Raw genomic sequence first — 17,389 nt, 5'->3', positions numbered from 1 at the left:
TTTGCAATACAATACAATAACTACACAATACAATAACTCCACTCTGGTATTATGTTGTCAGTTAGGTTGTATATACAATACAAAAATGTTTCCCCTTGAAAGTCTGAAAGAGTACAAGGTCAGCATCACTTATTATAAAAATAATGTGCTTTAGGCTTTAAACTCTTACCTTATCTTTCTTTTTGTTTTTTTTAGGTCTAGTACATTTTTTTTTCCACAGGTGCTTATAAAATTGTAAAAAGTTCCCACTTTCATAGTCAGCTCCTGTTTGTAACCGTTGATACAGAATTTAAGAGAGATCCAGACACACAGCAGTCAATCCAATATTATACGAAGCACCTTCTAACTATTACATGACTTCAATAATCGCGGCTGCTGATGCTGCTGACCAACGCCAGGGTAGATCCAGATCTACAAAGAAAGCGTGACCTCTGGACACTTTGGTACATTAGCCAAAATGTTGGGAACTGTCACAACTCCCCCAGAGTTGTTCTCGGCGAATGCCAAAGTTTGACTTCTGCCCTGACCTCAGAGAGAGGGCTCTTTGATCGGGAATGTCAAGCAGTCTGAAACTGCAGGTTGTCAATGCCCCCTGTATTTGTGACAGTGACAAGTTTGGTGTGTCTGGGGTTGGGTTTTGCTGTGCTGAGCCGCAGTGACCAGAAGGGCCAGCTCTGGCGACAGATCTGCTGTGATCCAGCTTCACACAGAGAAATTAGACTGACACTTCCTCCTGCTTTGTTATATTCTGCATGCCAAACATTCCTCTGCCCTCTCTGAACTCAGAAGATGAGCATGAACAGAAGTGCTCTGTTTTTGTGGTCAGGACAATGGTCCATGTTTACAAAGATTCAGATAGTGGTTTAAAAATAGAGCAATTACAGCAATCAGTTACATCTACTAATCAGAGGATACAGTTTTTATACCAAATCCATTTTAAATACAAGTTTGCGGATTGAAACAAACACAAAAGCAGTTATAAAAAACAGAATGTGCTAGCATCTATGCATTTAATGCTTAAGACCGCAATTATTCGAACATATAAGCAAGAACTCCAACAACGCCGGTTATCCTGTGAAAACATCAGCGTGACGCATAATTTGTGATGAGCATGTACAATAAATCTTCAGAATCTAAACTGCAAACCTTGCAAACCAAAAAAAATCCAGAAGCTGCGCACATGAACATATTAGCCTTATTTGGGGTTAAATCAAAAATCAAAATCAAAGTGCAGTTATTGGTGTTAGATCTGAGCATCGCTGCAGCAAAAAATTATGAAGAAAAAAAAACGTATTTGAACTTATTAAACATCATTATTAATATGACCCAATGTATGTTGAGTATCCTAAATTTCTAATGCTCCACTATGCTCAGTGGACAAGTTAAAAGTCAGAAACAAACTAAAGAGTTTGTCTTTATTCACTATTTAGTTAAATATTCCAAATAACAGTTAGATGCGGAATAACAGTCTGAATTATTTTCCCCATCATTTACCCAACTCAGAATTCTATGATTGACTAATCAAGAGTCAATTTATAAAGCCTCAGACGCACCTGATTTTGTTTTACAAAATTGCAATCATTGTAAAAATAGGGACACACGTTTCATTTCCATTCCGGCAATAATTAATAAATTGATGTAGAAACTTTCTTAAATGTGACCTGCTAGGCACGGATATGGCGATTTATAGAACTACTATGAAATGTGCCTGTAAAACAGTATTGATGATCAGTGATTAATCAACTGAGGAATTAAATGAAGAGATTATTTACAGAGGAGCAGTGGCTTGAATTGAAATGGCACTGAAACTAATTAATCACTAAATGTTCATGAATGTGCCTTGAGAAACATTTTTTCCGAATATGATGTTGACTGAAAAATAATAAGATAATCTGTGAAGCGACCACAAACAATTTCTTCACCTTATATTGCCCTGTAGCTGGGACGAGGTCTATTGTGAAGTATTTAAAGGTTACACAGTTTATAGCCACTTATAAGAATCACGCATAAATGATAGGGGTGCAACGATACTCGTATCGATATTGAACCGTTCGATACAGTGCTTTCGGTTCAGTACGCATATGTATCGAACAATAGAAATTTTTAAATTTATTTTATCAACTTTTTCTTCTGACGATGCTGTCTGTGTTGAGAGCTCAGTGGATCTGCGTTCGACTACTCCGCCTAGGCTGCACTGTCGAGCGCAGATCCACTGAGCGCAGGGCAAGCTAGCGAGACAGAAGTTAAGCTCTCCTTGCAACATGGCAAATTGAACCTCCCCCACCCTCATTCAGATCTGGCCTTTGGAACTATTTTGGTTTTCATGTGAGGTATGACCCTGAAGGTAAGCGCGTCATGGACAAAAGTAAAACACTATGTCGGATGTGCCACGCAATGTTCAATTACATTGGTGGGAACTACTGCGTTAGCGCAGTTTGCTCGTTAACGTGTTGACGCTGTCCAGCCCCACGCACGGGGCGATCCGCGGTAGCTCGTTAATGGAGATTTGCCGTGTTGTGGCGTTAACGTCATTTTAGCGAAATTAACGCTGACAGCACTAGTGGGAACAACGAATATGACTGCACATTTACTCCGACATCATACTAGTGCAAAGACAAGTGGAAGCAGACAAAAACAACAAGCACGCATGCTACAAACTTTACCCGAGTCATTTAGACAGCCGTTAGCACATGATTCTCCTTATGGGGACCTGATATGTTTAATATGTTGCTGAGAATATAGCCCAGAAGAAGCGTATAGTATAGCTTTTATTTTGGAAAGAGCCATTTCTCTGTAATAAACTCTCTTTCCCAAAGATGAGTGATTTCTCGATCAGATAGATTTATTTTTTTATTACTTTGTTGTTTCAGCAACATTAAATTTAAAAACTGTACGTTTGAGTTAAAATATATATTTATAATTTTAATAAATGACAAATTAAAAAAGCGTGAACATTTTTTGTATCGAAAAAGTATCGAACCGTGACACCAAAGTATCGAACTGAACCGAACCGTGAATTTTGTGTATGGTTGCACCCCTAATAAATGAATTATTTTAATTCCTTTGTTTGCTTTCTAATGTTCATTCAGAATCTGAGAACTGCACTATGCATTGAAAAAATGAAAAAGAGACTCATGTTTAGTTACGTGAAATCTAAACACACTTGTCAGATATTTGGACAGATGCTTCAAAGTTAATGTCAAGCCTTTAACAATATAAGCAAAGTGATCTTGATGAGGATCGGGTCTGAGAGAGATCGATGTGCTCTCTCGAAACAGTCTCAAGCACTTGCGCATCCTGCTGTTTGTGTTTTTCTGTTTGCCAGAAGGATATTACTGCAGAGTTAGAAGGGGAGCCGCTACGCCTGGGTGGCTATGTGGATAGAACAAGCTTTTAATCCATGCTGGGGCATCTTTTCTCAACAAATCAGAGAGGTGGCTGAAGCTGCTACCTTGAAAGGTAGCAAATGACCTTCAAGAAAAACAGAGGGACAAGCATTGCGTAACTTGCCAATTTGATGACTTTACCTTTAAAAAAATTAGAATAAAAATAGTCTAGAGGGGGAAAAGGAAATAAATCATCAGAAATGTGTTGCTACAGGGGAAGGCCACCTTTTCACACTGTCGTCCTTTTTAATCCATATTTCATAACATTGTGTCTCATCTGTACTGTCCATGCACACACACAGAGCCTTCAAAGTGAACTCTTTCATTCATCTTTTGTGTAAGAGCTTTGAGTCATTATGCCTGTAAATCACTCATTCCCCCGACAATGCCATAAATGTAGCCATGAACAAAGTGTATGCTGCTGCCAGGGGTGCCACTCAACCCGCTCATTTTCTGTACATGCAGTCACTTTCATGTGCCTAGCTGAATGTGCATTGCTGCTCTCTTATCACTCCATCAGCAGGAAAGATGGATGACACAGCAAGTGAGAGGGACATGCACAACATGGCCCAAAAGCACCAGCTAGTCCGGGAAACAAGCATTGACCTCGGTGCGTTTCAACAGATGGTAATGACCCCAGCACCTATAATTAATAGTTTTCGAGGCTTAGTACCAATCAATTCAAACGCGTTTGTTTGACTACAGCAAACACAAGTAAGTAAATAAATAATAATGGCGATGATCTGTGCGATCTATGTAAACTAGTGGAGTGTATTAGCGGTGAATGTGAGCAGGCTTTGCCGTTTTCTGAGCTGAGACACAGAAGCTAATCCTCTCAGAAATAGAGAAAGAAGGCTAACCCTGATGCAGTCCAAACCCCTTCCAGTTTGTCATTCCGCACTTCAAAGCATACATGATGAAATCCCCCAAGGTATTATAAGAGCTCTGGCATAGCAGCCATCCTCAACCCCATCCTAGCCTAATGCCTCATAAATGGAGTCTAGAAACATGTCCCTTTACTATTTCGCAAGTCTTTGTAGTCTTGGATCGTAAAGAACCTTTTTAGAGCGGCAGAAGAAGAGGTGCTTTCCTACTGGAGAAGATATGAGGCATTTGTGAATCACTATTTGTCCCCTAACTGTAAAATACTGCAAATACAGAATGCACATATACCTCTTTGAAAATGGTTAGATCACGAAAGGAAGTGGGCATTGATCATCTTCAGAGCCTTGCTGACTAAGTGGTGGGACAGAAATACTGTGCACAAAAAAAAACATACAGTATGTGTCCTAGATAGAGACAGGTATGTAATTTAAGTAATTCAGTTCCAAGTGCTCCATGTGACGCCATCGAATGCCAGTTAGTTGTTAAACAGCTTGCTGAGCTGTCAGATTACTGGGTTTCATAAACGCCTCCATTATTGGTCTCCAGGCTTCAAACTAACACAGCCTGTCTGACAAAACCGAAAGATACGGCCGATTAAACTGTAGGAGCTGTACAGTCAAAGAGAGAGATGAAAGGGGAGAAAGAGCAAACAAACATGATTACGGTCCATGCCAAAAAATATCATGTCCTTTCCCCCCCCTTTTACAGCAAATACAGTGCAGTAAATACCATTCCTGATTCAGCTACTACCTCCTTTTAGAGCTGCAACTCTTCTCACAGTTAAAGTAATGAAAAATTACCACGTCATCACAGAGTCCAGGATGCCATTTTTAAACTGCTTCATCCAGGCTTTGGGCTGAAACCCAAGTGTTCCAATCGTACAATACAAAATAGTAAATATACTGAAACTGAAAAGATAAAAGTAGCTTACATTTGGCATTTTACTTTGAAAAATGACTTAAGCAGTTAATTGAATTTAAAACGGATTGTTTTGTAAACACACCCTGAGTTTCAGAACTGGTTCATTTCAGTGCTATGTTTATTTGAATCACCACCGATGCACTCGGGAACAGTTCGGCAAAAATTCAGTCAAATTCTGAGCTAACGTTTAATCTGTTTATCTGTAATAATTAAAAACATCAATCCTGTTAAGACTGACATCATGCACCAACATGCAACTGTTGCAGAAAATAGTATTAATTGTTCCATTTAACAGCCAATTCTCCTATATAGAAGTCTGGTTCGGCTGTTACCCTTTCTGCTATAGGATTTCCTATTAATCCCTTAACCCAACCACCTCACACCCTCCCTTTGGGCCAACTGCCAAACCTGCTCCGTTTCATCTTTCAAAGTGGCAAAGAGGGCAGTGAAACAGAGCGTGCACTGACTCTTTAAACAACAAGGACCATCAGAATGTGGTTTGTCTATTAACCAAGATAGTGCCTGATCCTGTGTGTTTGTGTGTATGTGAGAGACAGACAGAGAACGAGGGAGAAAGACAGGAAAAGAATGAAAGAGATAAATTGAGAGGAATCAGTCCACCCCTGCTGTTCTCACTCAGCAGACTTGTGATAAGGTTTATCTCCGGCGCCTAACGAGTTCGCCCAGTAGCCCACTCCAGCTCCCACTGAGTGGACCGGGGCACACAGAGCTGCACACAGCCAACAGTGAATTGAGCTCCCTAAGGTGACCTGTGCGTGTTGTTCATGCTATGCTGCTTTAGAACTTTATTTTTGTAGGAAATGGCTTTGGCCCCTTCGGCCACATCTTTTTTAATCTGGGATTTCTTTTTTGCCTTTTCTTCATCCTTTCTACTCACTGTAACTCAGACTGCCAAGAGAAGCTGCAAAAGCTGGAGAAAGAGCTGTGGAGCTTTGGCACAGAGAGGCGTGTGTTTCCCAGAGGCAGTGTCTGAGGCAAAGATGGAGACACAGAGAGGGAGTGGGGGGCTGCTGCTGAGTTAAGCCCCTAATCACAGTCTGCTCTGCATGAAGGACTTAAAGTCACTCCATTTAATGCTACCTTCTCTTTAGTCAAAAAAGGAAAGAAATATTACTGCCTACCTCTCCAGCTTTCTGATACCTAGGCCCCCATTCCCATTACTAACCCATTCTTGAGATGCATAAAATTCCAAAGCTACAGTATACACTCAAATATAGCGCAACGCGCAAGTCATGCACATTCATAGAGTTAAGGAAGCATGAACATAATACCTGCACACACAGAAGTACAAGCGTAAATGCTTCTACCTTTTACTCATGCATGTTCATTTCACCACATGGACCAATTTTGCGGTAAACAAGGTTTGTAACTGACATAGCTGCTATGATTTTCACTGGTGTGCTCAGGTGCTTCATTTATTTTTGCAAGAAGACGGTGGTATCAGCAGATCCTTAGAGACTGCAGCGTCCCTCTGGCTCAAAATTCATTAATTCACTTGGCTCAGCTTCTACACGGGTGTAACACGCTTTTGCAAAATACTCCAGATAGTCATTAGCACCTTTTGGGAAATCCCACACCCCACCCTGACCCCGCTGTGTCAGTGCTGCACTTTTTCCACTTTTCACCAGCTGCTCTTTCACCTTATCATCCTCTCTCATCAACATGGCTAGCAGACAATGGTTTGCTGTACAGGTCTTAATCTAATGCTGGAAGATTGATTTATGCTTGGTTGTCCCACAGCCATTAAGATAATTGCATGATCACTTTATAACATCCTCCCCTGGTGGTTGTGGTAATTTGCCTCCCCGCCACATTCCAACTTGCACAGTAGGACCCATAACCACATTATGGATGCAGAAAATGTGGTCGGAAATATCATCTTTCAGCCCTTGCAAACTGATTTTATACCATTACCACTGACTTCTAAAACCCCTTAAGTCTATCTCTCACCTGTACTGACCATTTGATCTATCGGCGGCTTCTAGGTCTTAACGGCTTGTATTGATCGAAATTCTTGAGCCAGCAACCAGAAGCAAAAGCTTGCGTGTCACCTTGTAATTCCAATAGTCTATGTATTTTTGAGTGAGATCATCACTGAGATGGTGTATTTTTATCTGTTAGGTCAGTGCAAGTGGGCTTTGATTACATTCAATGGGAAATGGCTGTGTAAAATGGCACTATGATCTCTTTTGACAAAATCTTTATTAAAGGAGCCATTCTGCCACCACTATGGACTAATGGCTGCTTCACAGGAAAAGTTAACGTCAGTGGAAGTCAAATTGGTTTGACAGATTGATCTTAAGAGAGGCACTTTGCTTCCCGATTATAAACACTGCCAGTTCAAAAACACTGAACACATCAAAATATTTGCAGCTAAAGCACAATTGGCAAGTTCAAAAAGAAGCAGAGATTTAAAATTCTGAACTGACAACAACAGTAAGATGATCCTGCTAAAAATTTAATTTGTTCCACTGTTTATACTTCATCAGTCATTATTAGCATTATTGCTGCACTTCCAATTAAATTATACCGAGTCAGTGAGAGTATTAAAAAGCAGAATGCGTTCATCCAGTGGATTGCTAATTCTACAAAATAAAATTACATACACCCATAATCCTCAACAAGGTACAGCTTAATATTACACCAGATGTGCTGCTTTGACCATCAATAAGCAAGCTGAAACCTGTGATGCAATTTAGCCCATTCCAGACATGGGATATGTAACACCATTGGCTTCCTCAATCTGGTAAAGTGATGCTTCATTGAGACATACTCCATCAGGAAGAGCCAGGGCGTGGTGTGAACATTTAATAGGCTTGTTGCACTTCTTGAAACCAATACTGTAAGCACTAACTGCAGAGAATTTTAATAACACTTTCAAACTTGTGTATTTGTGTATATGTGCATGTGTGTGTCTGTTATGATGACAGCTATTTCCAACAGAAACACAGACCAAGAAATCTCTGGATTTGCATTAGACAATTAGTAGACTCCAGCTTATAAATTTGGCCTGTTTAACAGCTCGCCTGTCAAAAGTGGGGGGCATAATGCCATTTCCTGTTAGACCCTGAATGCTCTAGTCTCCATGCTAGAAATGGTTTAACTTATTAATGAATTACTGCTGTCATGCTCTGTGGGTGATTGTTCCAACCTTCCTCATGGATGGATTAAGGTATAGTCATCAGTAATGAGTCATCACATACTCTGCCCTTATCATAGTAAAAACCCTAACGTTTTTTCTTTTAAATCAACATCTAAATTATAACAGATAATAAAGCAAAGTGGGGGAAAAGAGGAAAATTCAACACACATAAAAGGAGTTTTGTCTTAATGGAGTGGTTTGTTTGCACCTCTGGTAATAAAATCTGTGCCTCTTCCCCTCTGTGATATTTGTGTACCAGTGTTGGTGTTTAAATGTTAAAAAGCTTAATGTTCAGACTTTGTCCTGCGTGCACTAAAACCTTAAGATGTACTGCTGTTTTTTCCCAAAACAGCAGATTAGTTTGAGCAGTGTGAATGTAAGATAGAGACTGAAGGAGAGAATCTATTTCTCTGGGGGTTTTTTATGTTCTTGCTGTTTATAACATTCTCCAAAACAATAATGACTTTGGTGCGCAATTCAAGGCACTACATAGAGATGCCATCCTAATTTTGTGTCTGCTCATCTGTAAACGAGACAGCCATGTTAAAACAAACATGTAACGGTTACTATCTGACCTAGCAGGGATGCTATTTGGACTGGCTTCACCAGAACAGTGACCAGAATGAACATTTGAACATGGAGCCTATATGTTGAAATACCATTAGACTGTTGGAAAGCAGTGCTGGCAGGGGCTGATCTTTGAAACTTCAGAAACATGTGTACAAACTAATTGTTTTTAAAAATAGATTTTTGTCCTTTAATCACAGAAGCATAATTACCTTTCTCTCTGTTGATTTTGTAGCAAAGACAGACATGTGACAGGCGAGCAGTGGATACCAAAAGGGGGCTGTCGTCTTTCCTTCATCCTCTCCACATAACCAGCCTGGTGAATTTTCCTCTCCTGAAATAGAAAAAAAAAAAAGAGACTCTTTTCTATTCATTCTTACTTAGGTCACCCCAACTTGATGTTTAGTTTATGTACTTATTTTATTTCTTTTCAACATGCATCTCATTCCCACAGCTCAGCTAATCTGTAAACTATTTCAAGCTATGTCAAACCACATAAAATCACCATAAAGACATTTCACAATCTCAGGTATATAATATGAATGGTGTGATTAGCATGTGAATAATCAGCCAGAGGCTTATCCCCTGTTGTAGGAGGCGAGGCCAGGTACTGCCAATGCAGGGCTTCAACAGTGATTAAACCTTTACTTAATCAACAGTGAGAGTCTGCCCCAGCAGGAAAAATGCAACTGCCGGATTTGTGTTATAATATAATGGATTTGCCTGGTGTGTGAGCCTCATAGCACTGAGCCTTACAACAGGTGTACCCCTGACAAGTCACTGGGCAATTCTGCCAAGGTACTCCCATTATATAATTGTGTAATCATCTATTTCAATGTATAGAAACTAAACTGAGCATGAAATTTAACAGCTCTCCTTTCTGGTTTGTTTGCATATTTTATCTAGGTATAAGCTAGTAGAGATCACAGATGCATTATAATGAGCAAAAGGAAAAAGCTAATTGCAGAGTTTGTTTTATAGGAGTATCATATCCTTATTCTTTAGGTAGGGGATAAAATTTAAGAGTCAGTCAGTTATGTTGGCAAAGACAACTAGCCTGGCTGTACCCAAGAAAACATACCTTAATCACCAACAAGAATGCTTGCATTACTGCAAAATCATTGGATTACTCAAAAGTTCCAGCACTGGAATCAAGGACATCGCACTACAATAGCTCTCCTATTCTTGCAAAAAATGCAGGAAACAGTTTGCCCAAGGCAAGACTGTCTGCACTCCATCAGCCTCCAGAACACGTGGTGTCCCTCAGGGATCAGTTCTGGGACCCCTGCTATTTATAATTTAGCTCCTTCCTATTGGAAATATTTTTTCCATTTTGAAATACAGTTTCAGTTTTATGCTGATAGGATATAACTTTATATTTCCACGAACCCCAACACCTCTTTTCACCTTCTAACCTCACTGCCCGCCTAGAAGCCATCACCACTTGATTAACAATCAATTAGCTCAAAGCAAAAAGCTATAAAACTGAAGTCATAGATATTAACTCAAAGTACTCACTTTCCAAAGTGTCTCCATAGCTGGTTCGCTAGACATTCTCTTTTTTTACCACTCACACAGATAATGTCACAGTCAGCCTATTCCACCTATGTAACATTTCTAGACTATGCACTTTTCTTTCTCAACACAGCATCCAAGTTCTGGTTCAAGCCCTGGTCACCCCTAATTTGGATTATTATAATGCCATTCTCTCTCATCTCCTCAAAAGCTCTAAAGCAAGAATCATCACCTGCACAAAGTTCACAGACCATATTACACCTATCCAACTTGGCTCCCCATTCCCAAGTGCATCCAGTACAAGATTGTGCTTTTCACTTTTAAAGCTCTCAGTGAGTTGGCATCCCCATATCTCTTCGAGCTCCTTCACCCTCACACCCCATCCTGTGCTTTTACGCTCAACCTCAGGAGCTGTCCTGACTGCTCCTCGTTTCAGACTAAACGCATTGGTTGCCAGAGCCTTTAGCTGTGCTGTGCCTCGTCTTTGGAACGTACTACCCTTTTCACCTTCTTACAACTAGTCTCTATCACACAGTTTAAATTACAGCTCAAAATCCACCTGTTCCCATCAGCATATCAGCTGTCATGCTTTGTGTTTAATATGTTTAGATTCAAATATTATTCCTGGATTTTTAATATCTATTTAATATTGATGTTGTTTTAGGCATCTTGCATTGTTGTGATATTCGAGGCTTTAGCAGTATAAATAAAAGCCAAAACACATTTATACAAAGAAAACAATAAGAATGATCAAGGGCAAAACTGTGTAGACTTAGATAAGTGCATTCTATCTTTTTTAGAAATTTCTTTCAGTGAGTTTCATCCTGTGCTTTGTGCCTTGTATTTTCTCATAATTTTCACATTTCCATACTGAAACTTTTGACCTCTACAGAATTTCTTTCAGCTCTACTGGATTCGTAAAAGCAGAATCACAACTGTCATTTTTTCCAATCAACATACATTCAATAAACCATTAAAAAAATGTAAATTATTTGTTGTATATGAATTGTGACTTTTTTTGTATAAAAATAGTACTTTGTCATTTGGCAGCCATTACAAATTCAAACCTTCTTAGGTGAGTGTCTACAGGCTTAAAACTGAGGGGTTTATGTCTTAGCTTTGGCTACTCAAGGACAGTCAGTGACTTGTCCTTAAGTCATTTCTGCAATATTGTGTCAGAATGTTTTTGTTCACTGCAGATAGATGAACTATTTCCCCAAACTCAAATGCCTTTTCAAAAGCCTGTAACAGGTTTTCTACAAGGACCTCCGTTTTTGGCTGCATTCAACCTTTGCACAGTCTAACTGTACCTGAGACAAGCAACCCCCCACCCCCCGTCTTATCCACATGATCGTCAAAGGAGGAGGATCACTTCTCGTCTTTGGGCTTTCAGTGTAGCCAGCAGAGATCAGGAAAAAGGCTTTTAATTTTGTCATTCTGTCCACTGAATTGTTAGGCAATGACCGATAATTTCAAGAATACATTTTAGAAAAATTAAAGCCGTCTGTAAACTGACTGGCCAATTGACCACAGACTATACGTGGACTGCAAGCAAAAACCAGAACTATCCCAGGGCCAGAAATGTTTTTCTTGTTGTTTATAAATTCAACATCTTCATTACAGATGTATGTTCATAAAGATATTCCATTGATGGACTCCAATCAAATTTAAACATTTAAAAAAAAAGACAAAAAAAAAAAAAAAGCAAACAGGATCCATTTGGACACAATTTGGAACACTACAGCAAAAATCATGAGTGCTTCTGTAAATGAAAGGTCTCAGTTTTTAATTATTTTATAAGGTTGCTTACTTTTCAAATCCAAATTTTAATTTTTTGTCACTTTGAATTATTGGATGAAAGCAATTTTAAAAACAAAATTTACAATGGAAAAAGCAAACTAATATTAATATTCTGTTAATCAAAATATCCTCAAGTATAACAGGATATATTCCTGGCTCCTGTAAAGATATAAAGAAAAAATTATTTGTAGATTATATTATAAATTCTAAGCAGCTTTGCATACAGATTGTACCTTGTTGACCCCATACACATAACATACTTGATATAATTTACTTACAATTCAAAATTTTTTAAGCTGTATAATCAAATTATGCTTTATGTTAGATACTTAATGGAGATATTACAAAGAATTCATCCATTTGAGTGCTTCATCTCAACACTTAAACAGTCACACTAAAAGCAGGGTTAATATAAATCCTTTCGTATTTTTTTAATCATCTTGAATTGTGGAGTATTATTGAATACAGTGATTATTTTGTGTGTGGTTGGCTTGTGTGCTGACTATCCCTCAGCAAGCCCCTGCTACGATTCATGGAGGTGTGAGGTCACTTATTAAAAGACTAATTGAAGACGGAGCAGCAAGTTCAGTGGTTTTCTATTCCACAGAGAAATTATCGACTTTCTTCAACTAATTATTAGATTAGCATAAATAATGTGCCGTTTGGGTACGCTGACTTCTTTTACTAAATTGTCACTCAGTAAAAATTAAAAGACAAATACATAGAGAGAAACACGGGGAATGAAAAGGACTGGGATACAAAGAAAATGACAGAGAGAAAAGTGGTAGGAAAGAACACAAATTAGCCTTAACCTTCAATCTTTGCCATGTAGTAATGAAGATGAATAACGGTGAACAAATGATAAGCACAGACCTAAATTGAATACGGCATCGAATAGGGACACACAGGCCAGTATCCTCACACACACACACGCACAATCACACGCATGTACAACTACACAGTACACTTTCGCATCTGGGAATTTATTTTGCATCAGTCAAACCTTTAAACACAGGAAAATCTAACAATTAAGTCCTCCTGTTACATCCCATTTCTCCTATAAAGGACTCTCACATAAGCATTTTAGGCTTCAGTGGTCTCACTTCTCATTCACTTTGATTGAGGTGACGTCATGTGTTGGCCAACTGAATTGTCGGGCTAGTCCGTCATCACAACAACGGCAACCAATCACATCGTGTAAACGCATAACAACAGGGCAAGCTCCGGTGTCTGGCTGTTTTTTTGACAACTAATATATGAACTACACAGACACACACACACACACACGCGTTTATAACCTCTATATTTCATATCCAGATGTTACATCAGCTAATACAGGAGCCTGAACTGCTCCTATTGATGCACACGAAAACTTTTGCTGTATTTATCTCTATTACCACAACAAATGTGATTTTGGTATATCATGTCTTAGATTTTCTCTTTTTTAAAGGACAATAGCCAAATAAATATTTATAAGAAAACTACATTTCACATGCTTACAGCATTTGCTTGTGTCTTCACAGCACACTGCACCTCAAACTAGATTCACATCGTGTTGAATTTACCACAGATAGGCTTTACAAATCAGGAGAGAAAGACAGTCACGTTAGCTTTCGAATCGCAATTACAAGCAGTTGTGTAGGACATGCGATTTATTGCATCTTCCAATGCATACCAGTTAGATTCGAATTGTCGGAAATTGTCGACACAGGCAGAAAACTGCAACAAAGCTACTAACAAAAGCAGTCTAAATAACAACCAAAGAGGTGAGTTATTATGGTATTATGAAATGAGACAGTTATTTTCCATGCAGGTGGTTAGTAACTTAAATGTAGAGGCTTGGAATGTGCATCCACCTGTAAGCAGACTGTTAAAAACATGTGTTTTAATATCACATGCAGACAGTAGTTGTTTGTTTGTTTGTTTTTACCATGGTGTCCTATCAGAATAATACAACCTTTGATCCAAAGAAAATGACATATAAAATTATGTGACAGTACAAAATTTTGTCAGCTTAGTTGTTAATTCCCTGTTGGAAAGGCAAGGCAAGGAAAGTTTATTTGTATAGCACAATTCAACAACAAGGTGATTCAAAGTGCTTTACAGAGACATTAGAAACAAAAACAAATAAAAAGCATGATTTAAACAGGAAAACAGTGAAACAGAAGGCATGAACCATATGGATAAACATCTTAGACGCAAACTGGAAAATCTGGTATTATGCCCAAGTAACAGTTCAATCAGATTCCCTGGAAACATCACAGACCATGTAGATAACTAGAACTTGACTGATTTTTCTGTTTGCCTCACCCCCATGCAAAAACACGAGACATCAATCATATCATCCTCGTCATTTGGCAGCTTATACAGTAAAGGTCTTTCACGCTGGTGTCACATGCAAACTACATCACATTGGTTAAATGGGATTACAAATATACACGATAATAAATCAAGAAATAATGACAGATACAACCTTTCACAGATTACAAGAACATTATAGTTCTCATGAATCTAACCTCTTTGATATTTAACATTTCATTTTTGCGCTGTTTGCAAAACCTTTGAATGAACCACTTGGGTTTCCTCTAAACCAGAAAATCCTGTGTTTCTGTGTAGTCTCCTGGGAAAAATCTATAGTGAGTCTGAGAAAATATTCAGAAGTCAAAATGTAGCTTTCAGTTTGCCATTTACAGGCAAATACTCTCGCACCACCAGGCTTACTAAATCATAATCTCACCAGGGGGCTGAGGTACATATTAAATTCAAATGCCCGGATGCTACGGCTCTATTAGTGTGCTCTTAGTTAAATGACTGCTAATGGCACTTCTGCAGGGCAAGCTACCACCTGTTTGGGCAAGGGCTACACTTATTATCTCAGGGTAAACCATATTGAAGTCAATTACTGAGCTATGCTCCCACTCGCAAAAATGGAGTTACATCTATACGTGACTGCTGTTTCTGGCCCCTAATGACACTGAAGTACTCAGTCTGTTCTCGGTCTACATTTCCTGCAAATCTCCATCGTAAGGATTTATTGGAACACTGTTGACCATTTTATACCAGCGTTAGTGTCTTGTTACAACAAAAACTAATAAAACAACCAATTAAATCATAACACTGAATTTTTTTAAATAAAATTTTACTGTCTTAAAAAGCAAAAAATAAATTGCAGTGATTTCCAGCCGTGATGTTTATTTTAATACAGTGTTGATTAAAAGCAATTACGTAAAAGATGAGATTACACAAATTAAAGGTCATGGTCAGTTCTACTCAATCCCAGCTACTGTACCGTAACTATTCATAACAACATCATTTGTAACGCTTCTGGATTGGAATACTAAGTAGGGAGATTTCGTTTCTCAGTTTCTTTATTCTTATCATGCTTTTGTTTCAAGTCTTTTGCTGATTAAGATTAATTTGCAGATCATGGCACTCTATCAACCCTTGTGACACAAAGGCCAAAGATATAGACTAATTAAATACACCAGTGCAATTGATATTTCCCATGGATCAATGCGAGTGTGGGATCTGTTAATTAAATCCGTGATAATGTTTGCTCATCATAAACATTTCCCATGTTTGAGCACAGTGAGATAGGGAGATAATCTCTGCTGTCTGACAGATTAATTTTAGGGCTAACAGAAAATCCTTCCGATGAACGCCTTTTTTAAATGGGAGGTTTTCCTTGAATGTTTAGTTTAAAAGACAAAGGTGTTCAAAAGAAATCTTTCCACCTTCTTTAGCTTACTGGCACAAAAATAAAAGACAACACTTCCACATAAGGTTGACTAATGTTATCTGAAGAGATGCAGCAATATCAGTCACCATAGCAACCAAGTAATCTAAATCCCTTGGCTAATGGAAGTAAACCCCTGACGGTCTCCCATAAGACCAGGTGGATTTTGTATTCTCTACCCTTACTTGTCTCCTGTGTGGTATACATCGGCATGGCATAGGTTATCACACAGTGGATTAAGAAGGCGTGTCAGAGTGTGTGCCAGAACCCCCAAGCCGCACTCAACTCATCTATTGATCCACGTACGAGGGAAAAAGTGAGAGACCGCCACACTTAGCAGTGTAACCGCAGGCAACAGCCCCCTGTCTGCCCTCTGTTCCCTGCAGTGGGACTGATTGCTTGTCTCAATCATCCTTTCACCCCCCCCCCCTCCACAACCGCCACTTTCTCACCTCCACACACAAACACACAGTCCCACACAACTTCACCATCTCTCTCTCTCTCTCTTTACCCTCATTCATTTTTCCACTTCTGTCTCCAATGTCTCAGCGACAGTCTCTCATGATTTGACGGCCTCTTGTTCTTCTTGTGAGGGCCATCAAAGTCTGCAGCCTTAACCCTGCCTGAAAGAGCTGGGACTGCATGGAAGGAAGCAATTAATTCTGCAGTGAGAAAACCCATTAATTAAGCAATGCTTCTGGCTATTTCACGAAGACCCTTCAGAAACAGTAGGGCCACTCGGAGAGGCATAAAAGATGCAGTGGCACACCAGGTTATTAATGGACCCCAGGGCTCCTGGCAAGGAACCACCATAGGATAATTCTCACTTTTTATTTCTAGGCCTCATAACTACACCACACGCACTCAAAAGTGGCAAAAACTGTTTTCTGGAAACATGTCTTGTCAGAATTTGCTGCCATAATCATATGTAAAGCCCACTACCAGAGCAGTTTAAACATCTTGCTGAAGCACATCATGCTGTAGTTGATTTATTTTTAAACTACCAAGAAACCAAAGGTTTATGGATGATCCAGGTGCAATGAGTTGAGAGACCAAAATGTATCAACAAACCATGGTTAATGGGCAATACACTAATAAGACTTAAATACAGTGTACAGAAATGTCATTAAAAGTCAGTGATAGTCACATGTGGCACGCACAGGGAAGGCCAGCAAGTACGTCAGAGTGATGGAGCCGTATTTTCTCTAAATGGGGGTAACAGGATAAACTCTAGTGTGAAGATGGGTCTGGGAAAATGAGTTTTGTGATATCTAATCGCTCACTAAATCATGCATGCGAACATTATCTACTTGTGTTGTCCACTATTCAGGGACATTTCGAAGCGAGGCACCCATTTCAGACTAAACAAGACCATGGTTCGGTGCGTTTGAAATGCTGATTCAACTCTAGGTCTCC

At 39.1% G+C, this 17,389-nt stretch overlaps 1 protein-coding gene across 5 annotated transcripts in view; it reads right to left on the bottom strand.

Moving 5' to 3' along the window:
- The window catches only part of arhgef10la (Rho guanine nucleotide exchange factor (GEF) 10-like a), a 114,759-nt gene that overhangs the window by 33,176 nt on the left and 64,194 nt on the right, over positions 1-17,389 (bottom strand). For all 5 annotated transcript variants that reach the window (XM_040005464.1, XM_040005480.1, XM_040005473.1 and 2 more), the window contains one exon: positions 9,135-9,256. In XM_040005464.1, coding sequence (XP_039861398.1) covers positions 9,135-9,256 — 122 coding nt within the window. The remainder of the gene's footprint in view (positions 1-9,134; positions 9,257-17,389) is intronic.

The sequence above is a fragment of the Simochromis diagramma genome, unplaced genomic scaffold (genome assembly GCF_900408965.1).
Source record: "Simochromis diagramma unplaced genomic scaffold, fSimDia1.1 OVJJ01000320.1, whole genome shotgun sequence".
In the NCBI taxonomy this organism is placed as follows: domain Eukaryota; kingdom Metazoa; phylum Chordata; class Actinopteri; order Cichliformes; family Cichlidae; genus Simochromis; species Simochromis diagramma.
This window is presented reverse-complemented; position numbering and strand designations above follow the sequence as displayed.